The following is a 24,813-nucleotide window of genomic DNA, read 5'->3' as shown; positions in this document are numbered from 1 at the left end:
CGGGCAACCTAGTTTTGTTCTTGATGACAAAAGGAGTACTTTTGACCTTTCCCCCACTTAGAATGATACCTCTTGTAGGTTTTTAATAGATGCCCTTTTCAGATTGAGATTTCCTTCTCTTCACAGTTTGCTGAAAGTTAATATGACGGGTGTTGAGTTTTATCATAGCCTTTCCTGCATCTATTGAGATGATCATATGGCTTTTTTCTTTAATTTGTTAATGTGGTCAAAGACACTTATAGGGTTTCTAGTGTTAAAACCCATTTACTTCCTAGGATAGACTTGCTCATGGTATACTAACTCTTTCATATGTTGCTAGATTTGGCTGGTTTATATTTTGATTAGAATTTTTACATTTGTGTTAATCAATGAAGCTGGTCTGTAATTTTCCTAATACTGTCCTTAACTGATTTTATTGCATAGATTAAATCAGCCACACAGAATGAGTCGTGGAGTATTCTCTCTTTTCCATCCTCTAGTAGAGTTTCTTTAATAACAGAATTATCTGATCCTTAAAAGATTGTTAAAAGCCTATAATATTATCTGGGCCTTATGATTTCTTTGTGAAAATATAAACTACTATATCAATTCTTTTAATAGTTATAGGATTATTTGGATTTTCTGTATCTTGGATCAATTTTGCTTAAGTTATATTTTTGCAGGAATTTGTCTATTTTGTGTAACTTCAATTTTCTTAGAACAACGCTGTTAATAGTATTCTATTATTTAATCGTCCATGCCATATTTGTATTTATCAATGTCTGCTTTTCCATTCTTTATATTATTTATTCATGCTTTCTCTTTTCTTGATAAATTTCACCAGAGGTTTGTCCACTTGCCTAGACTTTTCAAAGAATTATCTTTTGGCTTTGATATACTCTACTGGATTTTGTTTTTGAATTCTGTGATTTCTGCTTTTATTATTTCTTCCCTTTTTTGGGTATGATTCTTTTCATAATTTCTGATTTAAGATACTGTGCTGTGACAGTTAACACATTAATATTCAGCCTTTCTTCTTTTCAAATACAATAGTTAAGGCCATAAATTTGCCTCTAAACCTTCCTCCCATTGCTTTCCACATATTTGGTCAGGTACTTTTCTATTATCATTCAGTTCCAATACTTTCTAATTTATTTCCATTATGACTTCTTCTTTGACTCTTTTTAATTTCCAAATACATGGGGATTTGTTATATATCTTCTTGTTTTTGACTTTCAACTTAACTGCAGTATGGATGGAAGGTGGCCTATGTGATGCCAATTCTCTGAAATTTGTTTTGTTTTATAATGTAGGGCAAGACTGGCTTTTAAAAATGCATCATGTGTGCTTGAGAAAGTGTTTTTCTCTAATTGTTGAGTACACAGTCCTATATATGATCAACAGATAAAGCTTACTGTCTTGCTCAAATCCTCTTCACCTTCACTGATTTTTAAAAATCTGTTTAGTCTTAATAGTTGATATAAAAACAAACAAGCAAATAAAACCCCAAACCCAATGCCATCAAGTCGATTCTGACTCATAGTGACCCTGCAGGACAGAGCAGAACTGCCCCATGGGTTTTCAAGAAGCAGCTGGAGGATTCAAACTCCTGACCTTTTGCTTAGCAGCTGAGCTCTTAACCACTTTGCCACCAGGGCTCCTCTTATATCTGAATTAGGTATTATAACTATCCCCATTTTACAGGTGAAGAAACTGGGGCACAGTTAGATATCAGCAGTAAGTTGTGTTAATAATTCACTCCATTTAAAGGCTATCACTTGTCTCTGAGATGGCAAAGAACATATTATTTTTAAAGAACCAGAACCATAGCAGAAAACCCAAGTGCAAAGAAGACAGACTGCAGAGGCCAGACCTTCCCGGACACCTCCCACAGGACGATGGATTTGTAGATTCTTCCTGTAGTTGTATCAATTTTATGCTTAATATATTTGGGGACTATTTATTAGGTGCATACACTTTTAAAACTATTTTATCTTTTGGCTGAACTGAAACTTTTATCATTTTGCAGTTACTCTGTGTATCTGTAAGAAAGATTTTTATCTTAAAGTCCATTTTAGCACATATTAACGTGGCTTTACAACCTTTCTTCTGGTTGGTATTTACCTAGTATTTCTCTCTTCATCCTTTTATTTCAACCCATTCTGTGTCCTTATTTTAGGTGTACCTCTTATGAACAGAATACAGTTGAATTTTTAAAATTCAATCCCAATCTTATAACAAGTTTAAGTTAAATCCATTATGTTTATTTGAATCTTGATTTATTTAGATTTGGTTTTACATCTTTTGAATTTCTATTTCTCTTGCTTTTTTCTATGCTTCTTGCTTCCATGCCCCTGCTTGTTCCTGTTTCTTTTTCCTCATTCTATTTTTCTTCTCCCCATAGGTTTAGAATTTTTATATTCTTTTAGTGGTGACCTTTGAAATTTGAAACCTTTGAAATTTAAAAAGTCTAAGGTTAAATAGTACCTTAACCCCTTTCCTAAACTAATTCAATCACCGTGGAAAAATTAAACTCCGTTTATTCTCAGGCTATTGTTGTCTACTATTTCATTGCACTAGCAGACCATAAGGAAGCCTCGAAAAATTTCAAAAGGTTTACATCATACAGAATATGTTCTCTGCCACTGTGGAAATAACCTAGAAACCAATTACACAAAGCAGAAAATCCCCAACTATCTGGAGATTAAACAATATACTTCCAAATAATCCATGGGTCAAAGAAGAAAACGCAATAGAAATTATGAAATATTTTTGAACTGATCAGCTTTTTCCCTTCCAAATCCCTCTCTGGAGAAAGGGATAAAAAAAGGAAGGTTTCCAGAAAAAAAAGTTTTGATGATAACATAGATTACTGGAGACATTAATCTTTCTGAATTTCTCATATGGAAGAAAACCTCAAACCAGAACATTACTTATTAGTATTGGATTTGGAAAATCAAATCACAGGAAAAATGATCAACCAGTATTAGCACAGACACACACATATGTATACTTTCATATTTATGACTTATTAATGTGGACTATTGAACATATCGGATTCAACGTGCATATTACAATACCCATTTCATTTGAAATCAGGTACTGATTAACAAATATAGATTGGCTATTTACAAAACATGGCTTACCTATAGCTCACCTTGACATGGATATTCCTAAGGTGTTCAAGAACTTGACTGATATTAAAACACTCCCCAAAATGATCTACAAATTCAATATAATCCCTATCAAAATTTTAGCTTCCTTTTTGCAGAAACTGACAAACTGATCCTAAAATTCATATGGAAATGCAACAAATCCAGTATAGCCTAAACAATCTTGGAAAAGAACAAAGTTGGAAGAATCACACTTGGTGATTTCAAAACTTAATACAATGCTATAGAAATCAAGACAGTGTTACAATGGCATAAGGACAGACATACAGATCAATGGAACAGGACTGGAATGCCTGAAACATTACATTTATGATCAACTGAGTGCCGAGACAATTAATTAAACAGGGAAAGAATAATCCTTCCAACAAATGGAGTTGGGACAATTGGCTACCCCATGCAAAAGAATGAAGCTGGACTCCTACTTCACACCATACACAAAAATTAACTCAAAATGTATAAAGGACCTAAATGTAAGAGCCTAATCTATAAAACTCTTAGAAGAAAACAAGTAGTAAATTTCTGTGACCTTGGGTTATGCAATGGTTTCTCAGATATGGTATCAAAAGCACAAGCAATCAAAAAACAAACCAAAAAAGATAAATTGGGTCTCATGAGAATTAAATTTTGTGCTTCAAAAAAGTGAAAAGACAACCCAAGAATGGGAGAAAATATTTACGAACCATAGAGCTAACAAGGGACTTGTATTCAGAATATACAAACAACTCGAGCAACTCAACAATAAAAAGATAACCCAATTTAAAAACGTGCAAAGGATTTAAATAGCTATTTCTCCAAAGAAGATATACAGATAGCTGATAAACACTTGAAAAGATGTTCAACATCATCAGTCATTAGATAAATGCAAATCAAAACCACAATGAGATACTACTCCACACCCACTAAGATGGCTAAAATAACAAAAAGACAGATAATAACAAGTATTGGTAAGGAGGTGCAGAAATTAGAAGCCCCAAGCATTGCTGGTGGGAATGCAAAATGGTGTAGCCACTTAGGAAAACAATTTGGAAGTTGTTCAAAAGGAAGAACCATAAGTTACCCTATGACCCAGCAATTTCACTCCCAGATACATACCCAAGAGAAGTAAAAACATATGTCAACAGAAAAACTTGTAAATCAATGTTCATAGCAGCATTTTTCGTAATTATCAAAAACTGGCAACAAACCAAATGTTCACCAATTGATGAATGGATAAACAGAACGTGGTATATGCGTACAGTGAGGACGGACCTCGAACGTTACGCTGAGTCAAAGAGGCCGTTAACCAAAGATCAGCTGTGTAAGTGACTCCACTTAATGAAATGCCCAGGATAGAGACGTAGATTAGTAGCTGCCAGGGGCTGGTGAGAGGAGAAAATGGAGAGTGACTGCTAATGGGTTTGAGATTTCTTTTTGGTGATGAGAATGTTCTAAAATTAGGTAACAGTGTTGGTTGTATAACTCTGTGAATATACAAAAAACCACTGAATTGCACATTTTAAAAGAGTGAATTTTATGGTATGTGAATTGTATCTCAATAAAGTTGTTATAAAATGGGGAGAGAAAGCTTGGCTAATAATATGGATCTATTTCATTTTAAATGAAATACCGTATTTCTAGAATTCTTTCATTATTTATACAGGTCATACTTGACTGAACACACAGAGAAATAAATACTGATTTGTCTAAATCAGATAAAAATATTTAATCAGAAAGAATGTATACAGCACACTTCTATGATTATCTGTGATGGGAAATCTCTTAAGCAGACTGCAGGCTCCTAAGGGACAGCAGCTCTTATTCATTTCTTTATCCTCAGCACCTAACAGAAGTCCTGTTTCATTCCATATCAGTGAATAAATGCTACTGGACCAAACACGATACTCTTCCTTAGACACATGAGAACAATTTGGTGTGTTTCCCTTTACCTTTCAAAAGAAAAGGGAAGAGGTCCCTTTACCTTTCAAAAGAAAAGCGAAGAGGTAACAACATCCTTTTTTCCTTGGGTTTGGGGAAAAGGTGACATTTTAATCCGCCTTTCATTTTCTCACTCACCTGCCTTTGCCGAAGAGGGACGAGACAGTTTCTGGCTATAGATATGTGCAGCACTTTGGAAAGAGGAAAAGGGGCCAATGGTGTAACTGCCTGATCGACAGCGCTGCAGGCCAGCGGGGCTTGGTATGTTCTGTGTCCCAGGATGTATGGAGGGAGAAGCATTGTCAGGGACTGCGTTCGGTAAAATTGCAGACTGGTGAGGTATGCTGGGGATAGCTGGAGGGATCTGACATAAAGAAGAATGGTGGCCAGGCCCTAGCGGGAGGTCAGAGGTTGTAATAATAGACGACAAATGGGTGCTGGTAATTTTCTGCGGAAGAGTAGCAGCAGGACCAGAGAAAGATGTAGAGGAAGAAGTGGCATAGACTAATTTAGCTTCTCTTTCTGCTGAAGTGGTAAATCCTATTAAAACAAAACAACAGATCATTTTAGGAAAAACCGATACATAATCTCTATAAAACATGAAGTAAACATTTTTAAACATCAAAATAATCTTAGCATGAAGCAGAAATCATGAAGAACACAACAGACTTTAATGAGTATACACCCTGAACTTAGTGAATTCTGCCCAACACAGATGCCCTGGCAATGGAAATAGTTTATTTTTGGTCCTTTCTAAAAGCTGGAGTTGGGACTACCTCCATCAAACAGAACGGGCATGTTTCACAAATGTAAGGACATCATTCCCAGCAGTGACAGCCAACTCCTCCCTCTTCTTTTCACTTTTCTAGGAAAAAAGAAAGTGCTCAGGATTTCTAAACAATAAGAAAATAAAACCTTCTCTGGAAGGAAAATAGGTTATCAACAGACGAGAAATTCTGAGAGAAAACAAAGAAAGCGAACTTCTTTGGGGTAATGTCCCACGCTTCAGAATCATCTAACATCAGATGACTTGCCTTTTTTTGAAAAAAAAAAAAACTTTTAGGTATTTATTTTTTTTTATGTAGGTTTGAAATCACTCACGAGATAATTTATCAGAGTGAATTTCTGTCGCATGTTGCTGTTTGGGCTGCTTTGTTTTCACTTCTTCCATCGTCTCAGGGTGATCTGAAATAAGAAAAACTAAGCTTAGGCTCTTCTACTAAGCAATGGCAAGGGTGTTGCTCTACACATAATTATGTTTCCAAAATATAATACAGCTACTAACTGACGCTGGGAACTACTGCACATCTCAGCATACTTTTCCAAGGATGGCCACATCCACAGCCTCGCTGAGTGGACAACTAACCAAATGATTCTCAATGATCCCCAGCCCCAGTTCTAGCTAATTAAACCAGGGAAAGGTACCGAAACCCAGGGCAGCCATCCACGGACTGCCAACAAAGTATGACATGCCTGGAAAGGAATATAAGTGAGGGTGGTCCGATGTCTATGCCAGAATTCAGACTAGGAGAACTAAGAGACTATGCTGGATAATGGTACACACTGGAGCCAAAAAGTCAGAATATGTACGGAGCGGGGCAGTTCTCAAGAGAGAGAAAGAGTAGCCCCAATACTTGCTGGCGTGCTATCTGGATGCTACAATAGCTCTATATCTTTACAGTAAACTCCTGTGTTATACTTAAGGTAGGCTGAGTGGGTTTACTCAAGATCAGTTGAACAGCATATTCAACAACAAAATCACAAGTAGAACTCCTACTACAGGCATACCTCGTTTCATTGCATTTCACTTTATTGCGAAGGTTTGTGGCAACCCTGTATCACGCAACTCTATGGGTGCCATTTTTCCATCCATGAGCTTACTTCGTGTCTCTGAGTCACGTGTTGGTAATTCTTGCAATATTTCAATCTTTTTCATTTCATCTGTTAAAGTGATCTGTGATCAGTGATCTTTGATGTTACGATTGTAATTGTTTTGGGGCACCACAAACCACGCCCATATAAGATGGTGAACGTAATCGATAAATGTTGTGTGTGTTCTGACTGCTCCACCGACAGGCTGTTCTCCAGTCTTTCTCCCTTCTCCTGGGCCCTCCCTATTCCCCGAGACATGACAATATTGAAATTAGGCCAATTAATAACCCTATAATGGTCTCTACGTATTCAAGCGAAAGGAGGAGTTACACTTCTCACTTTAAATCAAAAGCTATAAATGATTCCGCTTAGTTAGTAAGGCACATTGAAAGCCAAGACAGGCCGAAAGCTAGGCCTCTTGTGCCAAACAGTCAAGTTGTGAATGCAAAGGAAAAGTTCTTGAAGGAAATTAAAGGTGCTACTCCAGCGAACACATGAGTCATAAGAAAGTGAAGCAGCCTTATTGATATGGAGAAAGTCTTAGTGGTCTGGATAGAAGATCAAAAAAAAAAAAACACCCATAATACTCCCTTAAGCCAAAACCTAATCCAGCCCAAGGCCCTAATTCTCCTCACTTCTATGAAGGTAGAGAGAGGTGAGGAAGCTGCAGAAGAGAAGTCTGAAGCTAGCAGGGGTTGGTTCATGAGGTTTAAAGAAAGAAGCTGTCTCCATAACATAAAAGTACAAGGTGAGGCAGCAAGTGTTGATGTAGCAGCTGCAGCAAGTTATCCAGAAGATCTAGCTAAGACAACTGATGGAGGTGGCTGCACCGAACAACAGGTTTTCAGTGTGGACGAACCGGCCTTACACTGGAAGAAGACGCCACCTCGGACTTGCACAGCTAGAGAGAAGTCAAGGCCTGGCTTCAAAGCTCAAAGGACAGGCTGCCTCTCTTGTCAGGGGCTAATGCAGCTGGTGACTTTAAGTCGAAGCCAATGCTCATTTACAATTCTAAAAATTCTAGGGCCCTTAAAAATTATGCTAACTCTACTCTGCCTGTGCTCTATAAACGGAACAACAAAGCCTGGATGATAGCACATCTGTTTACAATGTGGTTTACTGAATGTTTTAAGCCCGCTGTTGAGACCTACTTCTCAGAAAAGAAAAATTCCTTTAAAAATATTACTGCTCATTGGCAATGCACCTGGTCACTCAAGAGCGCTGATGGAGATGTACAAGGAGATGAATGTTGTTTTCATGCCTGCTAACACATCCTGCAGCCCATGGATCAAGGAGCAACTTTGACTCTCATGTTCTATCATTTAAGAAATATATTTTGTTAAGGCTCCAGCTGCCATAGATAGTGATTCCTCTGATGGGTCTGGGCAAAGTAAACTGAAAATCTTCTGGAAAAGATTCACCATTCTGGATGCCATTAAGAACATTTGTGACTCATGGGAGGAGGTCAAAATACCAAAATTAAGAGGAGTTTGGACACAGTTGATTCTGATGCTCATGGACGACTTTGAGGACTTCAAGGCTGCAATAAAAGAAGTAACTGCAGATGTGGTGGAAACAGCAACAGAACTAGATTTGGAAGTGGAGCCTGGAGATGTGACTGAACTGCTGCAATCTCATGATAAAACATTAATGGATGAACAAAGAAAGTGGTTTCCTGAGGTGGAATCTACTCCTAGTGAAGATGCTGTGAAATGACAACAAAGGGGTTAAGATATTATATAAACTTAGTCAATAAAGCAGCAGCAGAGTTTGAGAGGACTGACTTCAATTTTGAAAGAAGTTCTACCGTGGGTAAAATGCTATCAAACAGAATTGCATGGTATAGAGAAATTTTTTGTGAAAGGAAGAGTCAATCGATGTGGCAAACTTCATTGTTGTCTTATTTTAAGAAACTGCCATAGCCAGCAGCTTCAACATAGAGGCAAGACCCTCCACCAGCAAAAAGATTATCACTTGCTAAAGGCTCAGATGATGGTTAGCATTTTTTAGCAATAAAGTATTTTTTAATTAAGGTATGTACATTGTTTTTCTAGACATACTGCTATTGTACACTTACGAGCCTATAGTATAATGTAAACATAACTTTTATATGCACTGGGAAACCAAAAAACTTATGTGACTTGCTTTATCCCGATATTCAATTTATTCGGCAGTCTGGGACTGAACCTGCAATATCTCCAAGGTACGCCTGTAGCGCTACTCCAGTAAATTATAGGTTTTTTCTTTACTGCAGAACTTTGAAACAGAATAGCCAGAGTTAATCATTTACTTAGGGAAATATTCTCTTTAGATTCATATAAAACCTTGCGAAAAGCCATTTTAGAGTGATCATTGTGAAAGAAGGACATATGAATTCTGTTCTCTCCATCACCACTAGCAGTTTTAACAACTTACTTGCTCATGTTTGAACTGAGTCCAGACTATCACGTCATAGTGTTGCTTTCTTGATTGAGGCCTTTCTACTGCCCCTCTACCTATTTTTGATAGGTATAAATAAAGAGGTATAGATCTTCTTATGTAAAGGGAGTCTTCAGTCATGAGCCCCAGAATTTCAAATGACTCATCTTTACAAATAAGTGTTGCCACTCCATGCTATTAGGGCTTCCTCATTACTTCCAGGGTGAGAAGTTCCTATTTACATGCCCATTTAAGACCCCACTTCTCCAGGTTAGAACCCTTTTCTCTGCCCTAACCTCAGTACAAGTATTCCTCAGTCTTGTTTCCCCAGCACAGTCATAGGAGCTTTTCAGAGCTTCCACCAACCTTCTTCATATATTGTCTCATCAGCTTCACCCACCAAACAATAAATTTTATGAAGCCAAGGGCTATGACAATTCTGGTCATTGTATTCCTAGCAAGTGCCACAGTACCTGATACATAGCAGGTGATCAGAAAAAGTGTGTAGAAGGAATGAATGAATAAATACACAGGTGCACGAACTAGCTTCAAAACTGAGAAAAGGTAGCAAGGCACAAAGAAGAGAACTGAACTCAGAAGGACTTCTAGTAATACAATAATTCAATTATACAGTGTGTTAAATAAGCTTTTGTGGACTGGCCTGTGACCCTCATCAGTTTTCAAAACATTTACAGAACCTACTCCAAATTTTAAAAGACCAATTTTCCTGGCTATTTCCACATTAGACTATGCTGCCTTAAGAGCAGGGAAGAAGTTTCCATCTTTGAATTCTGGTATTATCACACTGACAAAATTAGTAGGCTGATTACATATGTCTTATGCTTCCATCTAGGTTTTAAATGACTCGTATAAAGCACAGAGCTTTGTTTGTAACAGAATGTCACTGCTATTTTTTGATCATGATGGCATGAATTACACAGTCTAGTCTATATTCAATTCCAAAATCCCCCATCATGGAGTTCCCCAGCACTGAGAGCTTTTGGAAATGTGTGGGGACATTCTAAGTTCACAATGACTAAAGAAAGCTAATGCCATTTAGGGCTTGGGACCAAGTATATTAGGTATCCAATGTATGGAACAGGCCCATACAACAAAGAGTTGTACTACCCAAAATGCCAGTGGTGCTTAGTTAGAGAAGGCAACAAACTTGACAAGAGTGAGAAATAATCATTAGGAGAGGCAGAAGGGCAGAGATTAAGAGTATGGGCTCTGAGTCAGTAAGACTAGGGTACAAACTCCTGTCCAAACGCATGGTAAAGGGTAACCTCTGGTACATTACTCAGTCTCTCTCAGTTTCTGGGTTCTCATCTGTAAAGAAGTCTCATAATAGTGTCCACTCTACATGGTTTTTAGAAGTAAAAAATAAGACCCTTCCAGCAGATAGACAGTAATTTTTAAGTGCTCATTCGATGCTAGCTACCATTATTAGCTTTCTTGAAAAGCTCTCTGCTGTCAATTATCATGAAAATAAAATCAGACCATGCCTCTTCTGCTTTTAGGACAAAAATATAATCCGTTCTCCTCCAGATGGTGCCAAGTCTCACTACCCCGAAGCTAGCAGTGCTTGGGCAACACAATATTCTTGGCTTCTCTTTGCAGATCTCATCTTTTCACTTGTTCTTCTTATTTTTCATTACCTAGCATACTTACCACCTTTTGCCCCACTATCAGAATAACTGCTGCTGTTCTTAGAACTTTTGGAGTGAGTCCCCAGGAAGACACTTGCAGATTTGTTTTTTTGAGTATAAAAAGTCAACACTTCTTCCAGTTCAGCCTCACTGAAATGAGGAGAAAAAGCATGATCAGAATAGGAAGTTGTTCTGGAAAATATCTTTCCACCAAGATTTTATTATGGAAACAGAGTTAGCTGGAGAAGAAGAAAATGAAAGATACAAGCTGAAAACTCCCGATTAACGTGTGGTTAAAATAGAATATAAATGAAAGAATCTGAAAAGGTTTAAGACATGATAATGCTCTATGCATCCCACAATCAATTTTCTAGATCTACATTGTCCAACATGACAGCCATTAGTCATATGTGGGGGCCCTGGTGGTATAGTGGTTAAGTGTTTGGATGCTAACCAGAAGGCTGGCACTTCGAATCCACCACCCACTCCTTAGAAACCCTATGGGGCAGTTCTACTCTGTCCTATACAGTTGCTATGAGTCAGAATCGACTTGACCAAAACGGGTTTCTTGTTGGTTTTTTTTAATGGGTAGTCATATGTGACTATTTAAATTTAAATTAATTAAAATGAAAGATTCCGTTCCTCGGTTACACTAGCCACATTTCAAGAAGTCAGCAGCCACATCACAGGAAGTTCTATTGGATAGGCATGTTTTAGATTAGGAGTCAGCCAACTATAACCTGTGGGCCAAACCTGACCTGTAGCCTGTCTTTGTACAGCCCCCAGCTAAGAATGGTCTTTATATTTTGAAAGAATGTGTGACAAAGGTCATATGTAGCCTGCAAAGCCTGAAATATTTATTATCTGCCCCTCTGCAGTTTGCCCACTCCTATTCTAGATCACTGAAGTTATATCTACTGAAGAGACCACATTTCATTTTAACTGCCTTTGGGTATGTTAGAAATAAGGAGACCCATCAGTGTAGTTCCCTAACTATCTGTACAATGAAGGACACTGAATTAGATGATCTCTAAGGTTACTTCAAATTATTAAAATTATCTACTCTTTATGAACAGCCACAAAATGTAAAGTATAAAAAAACAGATGAGGGCCCATGAGATACTTCCAGTAAACATTTTACGTATGGCTTTTGTAACATCTACTGAGGCTTCTCAACGGTCTTTCGTATTTTTTTCCCAGACTTGGCTATGTTCTAGATAAGTGGCCTTCAAATAAGTGAAGTATTCCTGCATCATAAAAAGAATGCTAAAACCTGGATCATGTCTTCAGAAGGAACTCGAATGGAGCCCTAGGAAACTGCCTCTATGAGTCTCAGAAGAAACCCAAAGTTCTCCAAAGTAGCCAAGTGCCACAATAGGCATGCCTAAGGGAACCTCCAAAGATCTAAGGCTGAGGGTGCAAGCTGTCAGCTGCCTCTGCCTGTCCACATGTTTTACTTGGCCCCTCACAGGATATTAAAAGATATTAAGGTTGGTCAAAATACAAGCTGCTTTACCCGTTTTTTATCCTCTCCCCACGCCACAAGCTGTTACCTTCCTAACTCTTGCAGGTGGTTGGATTCACCAACCCTGACAAAGGTATCGATGTGTCCACTCCAAAGTTAATAAAGGAAGAACTGATGCTATCTCATATCTCCCGACCATCAACACTTAATCCAAAATCAGGAATAAATACGTTCCAACATATTTTATCTCCATATCAATATCCTCAGTCAATAACACATGTAATTCATTTTTAATATCTAGTTAGACCTGAACAGGGGAATGCACATCACTTTTTAAAAGGTTTTCATTTTCATTTTTTTATATTTTAGAGATTTTGAAGACCCCCTAGGAGGAACCAGAAATTAATTTTTTTTAGCTTTAAACGGAGAGCCAGTTTCTGAACATAAGTCTAGTCTTTTTCCTGTTCTAATTTTATAATGTTGATGTGGAAAATAGTATCTTGCTTTGTTTCTATACCTGTTTTATCAATCATATTACTCAAGGCCAAAGAATGTCAACAAAATAACATTACATAATTGTGGACCCCTACAAAATGATGTATTTGCTATGTGTTTAAGCACGTGATACTGAGGCTACAATTAGGTCCATACAAGGTATTGAACAAAGATCATACTATACAGGTGACTGATAAACCACACCACCTGAATTAACTCCACAAATCCACAGTTTATGTTCCACTGCTTTTCCTTCATTGTGACTTTGATAGTTGAAGCCTAATTAACAGGGTTATACAGATGTTTTATCCTTCATTTTAGTGGTTATATAAACTCTGTTTCAGAAAAAGACCTCCCAGTGTGAATCTTACAAAATTTAAAATTAAATGCCTTTATTACCTTTCCTTCTGCAAACACGTTGTAAATGGACAAAATGGCCTGGCTGATGTGTATCAAGACAGACAGCTGAATGCTGAGATTTTCAATCCATAAAGCCTATCCCTAAGCATAAAAGACTTTTCTATTTTATATAAATCAGGCGTAACCCTCACAGTGCTGAGAAGTTGCCAGTTCCTCAACCCACTGAATGTAGGCAAAATTTGGTCATTGCCACTACATCAATAGTTCAGGGATAAGCTCAGAAGCAGTAAACACTAGAAGCCTCTAACCTCAACTTCCCAAAAAGCTTTCTCAGCACTTCAAATGGTGTTACTTTGAAGCCTGTTTCAAAATACAGCCCAGATACCCAGCAGCAGTGTTTTGATAACTGAAGCCATGACAACAGCAACATAACTGGCTGAAAGTTGGAGAGGCCTATGCCTATGAAACTCTTTCTCCTGAGAGTCATTTCATTTGTATCCATGTGTCAGGAACAAGGGAATATTGGGAATTCAATGACAGCAGTATGAAAGATGGAATAAGATGGTATTTATTAACCAAGAATGTCTTCTACCTTGCTTGTCTGATGAACTCCTGAAAGTTTTCTGTATTCACCCCGTCTTCTTCTTCTTCCTCAAGTTTCTTCTTCGATTTCTTTTCAGCCATTTGCTCTGTTTCCTACCCATTTCCCAACCCCACAGAAAAATAAGAAGATAAAACTGGCTCCTGATAAATGTATACTTCAGCATCTGGTTTCACTAACCTTGAGTTAACTTATCCTTATAGTAAACACAGTTAATTTCTCCATATATTTTGCCATCTGTAAATGTGATACATTACTGTCTACCATTATTGCATAAAACGCTTTGGGATTTCCAAGTAAAAGTTGAAGAATGAATGTAAATTTTTATCATATTTTTATTTTCTACTACTTTCAAAAGCCCATTGAAAGGAGAACTTTTTATAATAGCTTACTAATGTCTATCATTCCATCTGCAGCTTTAACAGTGTAACAACAGAGACACTGTATTTTGTTGCAAATAAAAGAGGAAAGATAGGTCTTGAAAGACACTCTATGCCAACATCCAAACTGAGTAAACTATTCGCGTACATAAGATGTAACAACGTTCTCAACAGAACCGCAGTAAATTGTAGATGTGGATTTGGCGCACTGATATTCTCCTAACCATTCTACACAACTTTAGAAAAGCCATTTAAAGTTTCCAGGTCTCAGCTTTTCTTTCCACAAACTGACTGTACTCCCCCCGCCCCCCTTAAAATGGTATTTTTAAAGCATTTAGAGACCCTTGGATACAAGACTCTTTGCAAAATACTCTAATTAAACATTGTATTTCCTGGCCTTGGTTGTAAAACGATATCAGTATATACAAAGTTTCAGAGAAGAAAGTGTAACTTTCTCCAGAAAGAAGAATATGTCATTATATTAAAACCAAAATTCAAATTTGCTCTCCGTCAACTCCCCATTGTCTACACGTACAATAACAAGGCAAATTATTCATATAGCCCAGGAGTCACCTCAAGTACAATACATCTCAAAAGGAATGTGCCTTTTTATAGGTGAACTATGGCCTTGAGAAGTACCAAGTAGCTCTTCAGCCCACCTGGGTTAAGGTGTGGGGTTCCTGTTCCCCATGACAATAACACACGGGGTGATAATGTTAGAGAAGAGAAGGACCTCTCCACTGAGACGGAGAGAGGCTTCTCACCTGTTTCTAACAGTGTGTAGCAATCTAAAGCACAAGATTAACAAATAAACCACTTACCTTACTGTACACAATAATAAAGTCACCCAGCTGGTGGGCCAGGATTCTCCTGCGTTCCAGCAGTGCCAATCGTCGACTGGGTAATACCATCCTCAATGAATGCTGGAGGTTGCTTGACGCTCGCTTAAGAAAACGAACCACCAGTTCCTATAAATTAAAGAGTCATAGAGGAAAAAAAGCGGAGGCTGTGTTAGGCAACAGAAGACAAATTATGAAGGCATTAGGCAATAGAGATGTGAGAAGAGGTATACTGTAAGTGTCGACAAATAAGTACCCAGAAGCAAACATGTTACATATAAGAAAAATACGGAAAGACAGAACAAAATTCAACTTATTCTCTTCCCTCAATAAATTAGCATCAAAAAATAAAAAGCCAATATGTATGCAAATAACTATACAATTAAGTAGTAGTTGTAAAAGTACCACGATACGTATATAGATATATTATAATAATTCAAAGAGCAGGTATCATTTCTTACAGGGTGAGCAAAGAAAGCTATCTAAGGAAGGCTGCATTCAAGGTTAGTTAAACCTGTTGCCATCGAGTAGATTCCAACTCATAGTGACTCTACGGGACACAGTAAAACTGCATAGGGTTTTCAAGGAGCAGCTGGTGGAGTTGAACTGCCAACCTTTTGGTTAGCAGCCAATCTCTTAACCACTGCGCCACCAGCGCTCCAAGGTCAGTTAGTGAAAACTAAAACTATGGAAGCAGGTAAAATCAAAGGTGGGAAGGTAGAGAAAGAATATGGAAATATTCATACTTGTGGATATGAAAGATGAGAAATAATCAGAAAAAAACAGGGGAGGCACATTAGAAAAGTAAGAAAGAAACCAAGGAAAAAACAGTGTCATGAAAATCAAGAGAGAAAAGGGTTCCTATGTCAAATGCTTCCGAGAGGCTGGGGAGGACCCTGGATCTGGCCACTAAGAGAATTACAAGAGAACAATTTCAGGAGAATAAAGGAGGTAGAAGCAAGAGGTTAAGAAATGCATGGGTAATGAAGAATACAGATGATATGTAGAAACTACTAACTTGAAAAGTTTAGCGAAAAAGGGAATGAATAAACTGGCATAGTAGCCTGAAAGGAGAAAACATTTTTTTTTTTCTTTTCTTCCTCATGAATAGGACACTTTTAGAGCTGGAGGTTGCCAAGGAGGACACAGTGGAAGGTCATGAAGAGGCAGAAAGGATGCATCTCATTTGATATGGGGCCAAAGAATTCTGAAATCTGAACCGATACTAATTGGATCGTTCATAACATCACAAATGCTTCATAGAAAGGTTTTGTAAGGCCATGGGTCCTAGAGATACGTGTCTTAAAACATTAAAATCATCTAAAGATGATGGCTTTTGGAACCTTCCGCTGATGTGCCCTCTGTGTGTTATGTGATAAAGAATCTCTAACCCTAACCGTAACCTAGACTGAAGAGGGCAATTTTATACCTACCTTCCTCATAAGCAAGACCATTGCCACAATCTTCATGGAAGAGGCTAGCATTTGCTCTCTAGACACATTTTCTAAAAGGAATTTACAGAACTGTTATTAAGTTCTACAGCGGTCATCCTAAATATGCTGGTAGAAGGCCCCACAGAAATCCTATGGGAACTCCAAGTCAGCATCTGCAATAGCTCTTCTTTTCTGAGCTTTTTTTTTTTTCTTGAATTTGATTTTAGCTCACTGTCCTTTGATGCCAATTTACTACAGCATAAAGAAACAGCCTCATAACCAGAGGGTTGGATTTCATAGTTCTACTCTGCTGTCTTTACTATAGGGTGGTTTAAGCTGTTATATTAAAACATTTTTTTCAGAGTGGAGCAGACAAGCTGACTCTCGAAAAGGCAGTTTCAATTTTCCACTTGGAAAGAGCAGAGCTAACATTTTCCACTGATGGTTGAAGGATTATTCACAACATTCAAGGTTTTATCTCTGGGTTGCATTGGCTACTTTAAATTCACGAGTTGCTTTTTATAATAAGCCTGGCATAAAGACCTGCCTTTTGTATGCGGAGAGCTAAAAACTACAGTAGAGGCACAACTGAACTGGCTAAAGAATGGAGCATTCTCAGAATTAAAGGACCCTTTCTTTTTGGTGACAAATCTCTGTTGTCATAAAGGCTAAGAAAGGGCCGTGGCTTCTTCTATAAACTCTGACCTTACCAAAGAGCTTGAAGCTCCCTGTCAATCTCATCCAAAAAGAAAAATCTCGCTAGGATAGTATATCCCAGGCACGTTGGAATGACTGAGATACAATAAAAATTATTACCCCAGCAGTGTAATAAAAATAGGCAAGTTTGATTCCAGGGATCTAAGAATTTTATAAAGTTGCAACTAGTTTAAAAAAAAAAAAACCTTAAGTGAAAGGATGGTATATTCTGAGAGAGCCTGTCATAAGATGTTGACTTTCAAGGTGTTCACTCGACCCCTCGGGGCTGAAAATCAATGTCTACAATGCATGAAAACAATGGAAGAGCAAGTGATTTACAATACTAACATCTGGATCCAAGTTCTAGTTTCACCACAAACAAGCTGTCAAACAACAGGCAAGTTACTTCCCTTCTCTGGGCCTTTGTTTCCTCTTCTGTAAAATAGGGATGATAATGCCGACTTCAAAAGACTTAAAATGTGAGGATGTTTGACAAAGGACTTTGTAAACTGTTATTCTTTTTGAGGGCTTTGCACAGGGATTGACATAGAACGAGCTACCGATTTCCATATTCAGAATGCAATAAATCGATGCCCTCACTACCGATGAAAAGCAAGGCTCCAGATCAAAGATGTACTTCAAGTTAAAGTAAGAAAAACCTATAAACTATAAAAAAAAAATAAACTATAGTATGTAATAATTCTTTCACCAGACTATATTGCTGTATTACTCTTAACCCTAATAAGGGGGGGAGGGGGTAGGAGGAAGGAAAGTCAAAAGTTTCCAACAAGAAGAGCCTCACCATCTGTTCATCCTCTTTGGCGGCCCAACTGGCACTGAACGTTTGACCTCCACTGTCTTTCATCAGGCGAATTTGAACATGCTGGAGATAGGCAGAGAATGCTATTCGGGCCTGCACTTTGCTATAGAAATCCAAAACAACATACCGTTATAAGACAGAATTGTAAGCCTACCACATGTGTACTCGCCTGTTTCAAACTGGCCTTTAAGGATCCTTCTATTAAGACGGCTAAGAAATATGAAGCCCATCATACAGTCACTGAATAGATTCCTTCTAAACAGCATGAGATTTTTTTTTTTCTATTAAAAGAATCAGAAGTGGAGATTCCTGTTTATTTTCTCATTGTAAGCATGGAAAAAAAATAAATAAACAAGAATAGAAAATCAGTCTCCTACTCTTATACCTTATTCTTTGAACTTTTTAACAACTTTCCTGGGGGAATGGACAGAAGTATTGAATCTTGATGAGAACTCTGTATTAATGTGGAAAGGTTTTCTGCCTTGGAGGCCCTTAAGAACACACTTATCAGTCAGAGCAAAAGTATGGATTTTGCTATGGCAACTAGTATTTTTGGTGTGCAAAAGCCTCCAAGGCAGGAAATACATAAATCCTACAAAGGCACTTTTGAGACCAAATGTTAAGGTCATGATTTTCTCAACTAAAAGACAGGAGTGGCTGGAGCCCAGAACAAGTGAGTGAGGTCCAACAGAGTTTGGCATAGATGAACTGCCAGGCCAGGACAGGCCCAGATGTTCTCTCAGAGAAAAGAAATCCTTAAATACAGTGAAAAGCACCTCAGCGACATCACTGAAGAACCCAGTGGCTTTCTGCTTGGTGGTCTAGGTTGGAACCAAGGAAATGTGATGAAGCTGTAGTCTGGAATACAGAAGTACCAGAGAGACACCAATGATTTTCACTTTAGCTGTTAATTGCAGCAGATCTGTTTTCTTTCAGGCTAGATTTTGGTTACTTCAGCTGATCGGCCTTCTGACGCTGTAGCCAAAATTACATCAGCGAAGATTAGGGCCCAACACAAACTCTGTTTACAATCCTCACACATGCAATCACTGAAAGCTTTCTACTCACTGTTCCCAAGGTTAGGATGAAGGATTTGTCCAGAGTAAACTGGAAATCCTTAGTAGGCTTAGCTTCTATGTGTGCTTTGGAGGGATTAGAGGGGACAGGAGTCAGATTGGGTAGTAGATTTGCTTTTGAGAGTTTAATACATAGGATCTTCAGAATATGAAATATAAACAATAGAAGGATAGATCTTTGTTACTAAGAGGTATACTTTATTGGAGCACAATATGACTTTGAAACAATCCATTTATATTTTCAAATGTTCCTCAACAAGGACACCAATCATGTTCTTGTCCACCTTGAGGCTATATACCACTTTCCCCTCAACCATTCCAATAAACTTTACCTCTACAACAAATTATTTTCAAGTTGAAATAAATGAAAAAGATCCTCAATTTTAGTCAAGTTCACTTGCAATATAATGATCTAGAAATGGCTTGTTTCAGACACCTCCAAATATAACAGAATACTCAATTTCATTGATTAGTTCCTAATACTAAAACAGGAAGGTTTTTTGGATAAGGGAATTCTTGATTATAAATTGAGATTTTCATCACTCTTTTGCTGCAAATCAAACGAACATGTGCAGTTTTCCATTTCTATGGACCTTATTAAAAAGATCCCTGGGATGTTAACTGAAGATTCCCCCTAAGGTTCTGGGCACACTGGTCAGCTACTCATTTGCAACAAAGAAACAAACAAGATGAAAGAATGAAAACCAGAATGATTTACACTGAAGGAAACTATTTTTTAAAAAACAAAAGCTTATGTGGATCCTGGGTATATAAAATATACAGCTAGGGGGCTGGGGCCTGAAGCCCAAAGCCCTTGCCATTAACCTTCTCCTGGCCCCTCAGCAGCGGCTGGGACGCTCCACAGAACCATAGGCAGGCCCAGGGAACAGTCTGAAAACCACTGATTTTCATGGAAACAAACTGCAATGACAAGAGTTTACTCATTAAGAGTGAGATCCATAAAATGTATGAAGAAATAATTTATTTCTATAATAGCTAAATGGAATGTTATTCCTGGAAAGGACTTCAGAATATAGTCCAGTGGTTTTTAAACATTTTATTTTCAATTTTTCCCCTCTAGGAAGCACAATTTTAAAAATCTCATACTGCAGCTTGACAGAAAAGGGAACTGAGGCCTAGAGAAGCCCTGCAAATTCTCTATGACCATGTAGCCAATTGGTAACAGTGCAACAGCCAGAGCCAAGGTCTTCTGATTGGGCTCAGTGTGCTCTCTACTAACGGAACTGTTCTTGTCTCCACAACACTGTTCCAAACTTTAACTTTACCCCCGCTCCCACCCCAGCCCCTTAAAACCCAGTGTCACCTCTACCCTCTCAGTACAAGAACTGACTTTTAGCTTAACTGAGAAAATAAAGGCCATGATGCATAAGGCCCTAAACATCTTTCCTCCTCAACTTCTAACTACTGTGTTCATTCCATACATTCTTTTTTTTTTTTTTTCCTGACTTCTTCAGTGGCCTCTTTCCACCTTCCTTTAGGACTCTTCTTCATTAATATATCCATTTCTGCATTTTTATTCCTCTTGCCATCAAACCCTTACCCTTAGTCTATAAAAAAGGTCAAGAATCCCTATCGTAAAGAAAATTCCCTTCTCTTAGTTTGCTCTTTCCCCGATGCATTCTCACCTCCCTTTCATTGCTAAATCCTCTAAAAAAAAGTTAGTTTACACTTGCTTTCTTAATTCCTCAGCTCACAATTGCTCTTCCATGCACTCTGTCCACTCTAGGTCACACATCCAGGCATCTGCTTTCACTCCTCATCCTATCTTGAGCTCTCCGAGACACTCTACAGACCTGAAACTCTCATCTTAATAGCTTTTGCCATAGTATTCCCTCCCACTTTTATGCCTACTTATCCAACTGCTATTTCCTGGTCTGTTTGAGGACCCACCCACTCAAAGCTGATGTTTTCCAGGGCTTAATTCTCTTCCTTTTCTCCTTGTCTACACTTGTGGAACTAAACTGAATTGGACCAACTCATCCATTCTGAAGGCTTTAACTATCAACTGCACAATCTGTTCGACCCTGACCTACAAAGCTGTATTCCCATCTGTCTACTGGCCATCTTTATCCCAGACCACTTCCACCTCACAGTGTCCCAAGTGAAATGCATTATTTCTATTTTGAAACCAACAACTATGTTCCTTATATTGACTAATGGCATTATGAAGTCGCCAAATTTGGAAAACTCAATCTCTTTGGAGTTCTTACACCTAATCAGAGACCAAGCCCTGTTAATTTACCTTGCAAATGTCGCTGAGTCCATCCATCCATTCTCTCCATTCTGATAACCACTGCTCTGGTCAAGGCCTTCATCTTGCTGGCTCTGGGCTATTGTGAACAGTCCTCTGACTCACCTTCCTGCCTTTAGTTTCTCCTTTCACCAATCACTATTCCATATTGCAACCAGAATTCGCTTTCTAAAACAAGTTCTATCCATATAACTCATCTGCTTAAAAATGATCCAATCTAAAAAATAAAGCCCAGGCTCCTCCTAAGGTCCTTTATAATGTAACAGCATCCAATCTTTTCAGCCTCATATCTTACCACACCTTTTCCTCCATCGAACTCCACCACTCTGATATGTACTTCTCAAATACACTAAGCTCATTCCAGTTTCAAGGGCTTTGTACTTGCTGGTTTGCTTAGAATATTCTGCCCCTGATATTTGCATCACTTACTCCTTTGCACCATTCATTCGGGGCTCACCTCAAAGGTCACCACCTTTCACAGTCTCCAATCACCACAATCTAAAGTAATCTCTGCTTGATTACTCTCTACCACTACATCCTTTTTTCATCATCTTAGCACTTCTCGCTGCCTGAAATTACCTTGTTTCTTTGTTTACTGTCTCCCACACTGGACCGTAAGCTCCACAAGCCTATCCTGTCCTCTACTGTAACATTACATAGCCTAGCACAATTCCTGGCACACAGCAGGAACTTAATAAATATCTGTTGAGGGACTGGCTGAATGACTGCAGTCTCACACTCTGTGCCTTTACTTCCTCTACTTAGCACACCTATGCCTGTCTGTCACTTTCCAAACCCCCTGAAATCCTACTCATTAGTCAAGGCCTGGTTCAAATGTTGCCTCCTCTATATGTCTTTCTAATCCTCCTAAGACCAATTCCTACTTTTTCTGTATCCCTAAGAGCACTTGAAGGAGCCTTGTTGGAGCAGTAGGTAAGTGCTTGGCTGCTATATGAAAGGCTGGTGGTTTGAACCCACAAGCCGCTCCATGGAAGAAAGATGTTGCTTCTGTAAAGATTACAGCCTTGGAAACCCTACGGGGCAGTTCTACTCTGCCCTATAGGGTTGCGATGAGTTGGAATCAACTCAACAGCAATGAGTTTGGTTTGGAAGAGCACTTGTTCACGCTGGAGTCATAGTTCTACCTCTTTAAGGGTCTCCCATATGAAAATCATGAGCTGCTTAAGCTCCTTGTCTCAGTCACATTGTGCTCTCAGTGACTGACACTAACAAAAACCAAAACAAACTAATTGCTGTCAAGTTGATTCAGACTCATGGTGACCCTATGCTGTGAAAGAGCAGAACGGTGCTCCATAGGGTTTTCAATTGCTAATTTTTTTGGAAGTAGATCACCAGGCCTTTCTTTCAAGGTGCCTCTGGGTGGGTTCGAACTGCCCCTCTTTCAGCCCGCAGCTGAGCACTTAACTGGTTGCACCCCCCAGGGACAAGTGACACTAATACCCAACAAATATTTGGTGGGGTCTATGAGATCTGAATTTGTTATCATAGCTCTACCTTGGACAGGTTACTTAATTTCTCTAGGGCTGAGTTTCCTTGAGAATAGCAATATCTAATCATGGTCATTATTTCATAGAACTGCTGTGAATGTTAAATTTAAAAAATGGGTGTAAAGTCATTAGTGCAGTACCTGGTACACAGTGGCTATCATCAGTATTATAATTATAAAAGGTACATACCTAAGATTTCCATTATCCTGTAGAATCTGCATCAGGTTAAATTTAGGTTCTGGTTCCTGAGTCTCAATTTTGCAGCTCTGTTCACCTTTATTACTCCATTCAGGAACTTTCAAAGAAGTTTCTTTGGGTGAATTTTCTACCACAACGGTCAATGAGGGTGTACATTTGGCTTGATTTTCTCCAAGGGACCCTGCAGACTCCTCCAAGGAAGCTTCCTGCTCTTCATCATCATTGTCTAGTGCAACTTCATCCTCCTCTTCACTCTCTGTCTCAGTTTTAACATTCATTTCAGCTGGTTGGGTAATCACTAAATGCGAAGAATCACTAATGTTGCTGAAAAAAGGATTAAATTTTCCTCTCTCCCAATACCTTCCTTTTATTTTTTTAGTAAAAACCCGTTTCTAAACCAGACCACACACAAGGCACAAAAGTATCATCATGCACAGGTCACTCTCAAACTTACATAGTTAAGAACCTATTAATAATCTCCATTAGAGTTGGTGTTTCTCAGCATAATACAAATGGCTCTCTCACAACATAAGGCAAAAAAAAAAAATCTTAGCTGAGTAATCGCCACAGTGTGTTAGATTTTTAGAAGGGCACACTTCACAGAGGTACAAAGAGCAGAGGAATATATTTCTGTCCTGTGCTTACTCATTACCCTTCTCCTCCACTCACTGTAAGCCTTATGAGGACAGGGACTACAATTTTCTTATTCACCAACGTAAACCCAGTGACGAAAATGCTGCCTAATACAAGGGCTCAGCAAAGGAGCGGAGGAGGTAAAAAAAAAAAAAAAAAAAAAAAGTCAGGCAGGCAGACAGGCAGGCAGTGAGAAACAGACCTGCAGGAACAGGGCAGAATCTGGGATAGAAAGAAAGTTCCCCTTGTCTGCTCACATCTGAAATGTTTACACTATTCCACAATGCCAAAGGATAAAGTGAGCTTAATGCCTAATCATAAAAATCTGAACAATAATGCTGAGGATTCCATTAAACTTAAGCTAATAATATATCTAGAGTATCAGGTATTTACATGATGCTGGAATAAGAGCAAAAGCCAATATGTGGGTGCTTCAGATATTCTTCAATACACATATTATAGAATGGAAGGTTTAAAAACTTTTAATTCTTTGGAAATAGTTTCATAGTAAAAGACTACCGTGAAAGAATTAAGTATATATGATCAGGGAGATTCTGACTTATTAAGTATTGATTAAAAAACTAGTTAACAGAGTCTAGCAGGCCCCAGATAATGGAGTTTGGTGAAAGCTCACCAGCAGGTACCTGGGTATTTTGGCCTCATTGTTCTCAATCTGCCACTCCGGCGTCTACGTTTTCGCACCTCCAGAGACAGGAGCTTCCTCTCATAAAGAGCAGCATGCAGCTTAGCCTTTGAATTCATACTCTCTACCTTCAATTCTGGTGGTCCTTCAGAAGCCATTCTAAAGAAAAAACAATATAGTAGCTCCAGCCTTCAGAAATTTCTCTCCTCTATTACCCTGCCAAGCATGACAGAATTCTGTAATGATGACAGACTAGACATGGTAACTGTAGTGAATTCTAAAAGGTTTGACAGATAAATGAGTAGCATGTTTGGAATCTACATTAAAACTTTGCTAATGGCCTGTCTGAATTTGTAAAATATTCTGACAGCAAAGATACATTTGAAGAC

General features: G+C 38.4%; 1 protein-coding gene across 9 annotated transcripts in view; it reads right to left on the bottom strand.

The window, feature by feature from the left end:
- TTLL5 (tubulin tyrosine ligase like 5) overlaps positions 1 to 24,813 on the bottom strand; it is a 333,039-nt gene that overhangs the window by 172,065 nt on the left and 136,161 nt on the right. For all 9 annotated transcript variants that reach the window (XM_049898665.1, XM_049898667.1, XM_049898666.1 and 6 more), the window contains 8 exons: positions 24,426 to 24,583; positions 23,140 to 23,446; positions 18,077 to 18,197; positions 15,128 to 15,274; positions 13,918 to 14,021; positions 11,028 to 11,155; positions 6,168 to 6,251; positions 5,205 to 5,606 (listed from right to left, as the gene is read on the bottom strand). In XM_049898665.1, the coding sequence (XP_049754622.1) occupies positions 5,205 to 5,606; positions 6,168 to 6,251; positions 11,028 to 11,155; positions 13,918 to 14,021; positions 15,128 to 15,274; positions 18,077 to 18,197; positions 23,140 to 23,446; positions 24,426 to 24,583 (1,451 nt within the window). The remainder of the gene's footprint in view (positions 1 to 5,204; positions 5,607 to 6,167; positions 6,252 to 11,027; positions 11,156 to 13,917; positions 14,022 to 15,127; positions 15,275 to 18,076; positions 18,198 to 23,139; positions 23,447 to 24,425; positions 24,584 to 24,813) is intronic.

This window comes from Elephas maximus, chromosome 10 (genome assembly GCF_024166365.1).
Source record: "Elephas maximus indicus isolate mEleMax1 chromosome 10, mEleMax1 primary haplotype, whole genome shotgun sequence".
NCBI classification, from domain to species: domain Eukaryota; kingdom Metazoa; phylum Chordata; class Mammalia; order Proboscidea; family Elephantidae; genus Elephas; species Elephas maximus.
This window is presented reverse-complemented; position numbering and strand designations above follow the sequence as displayed.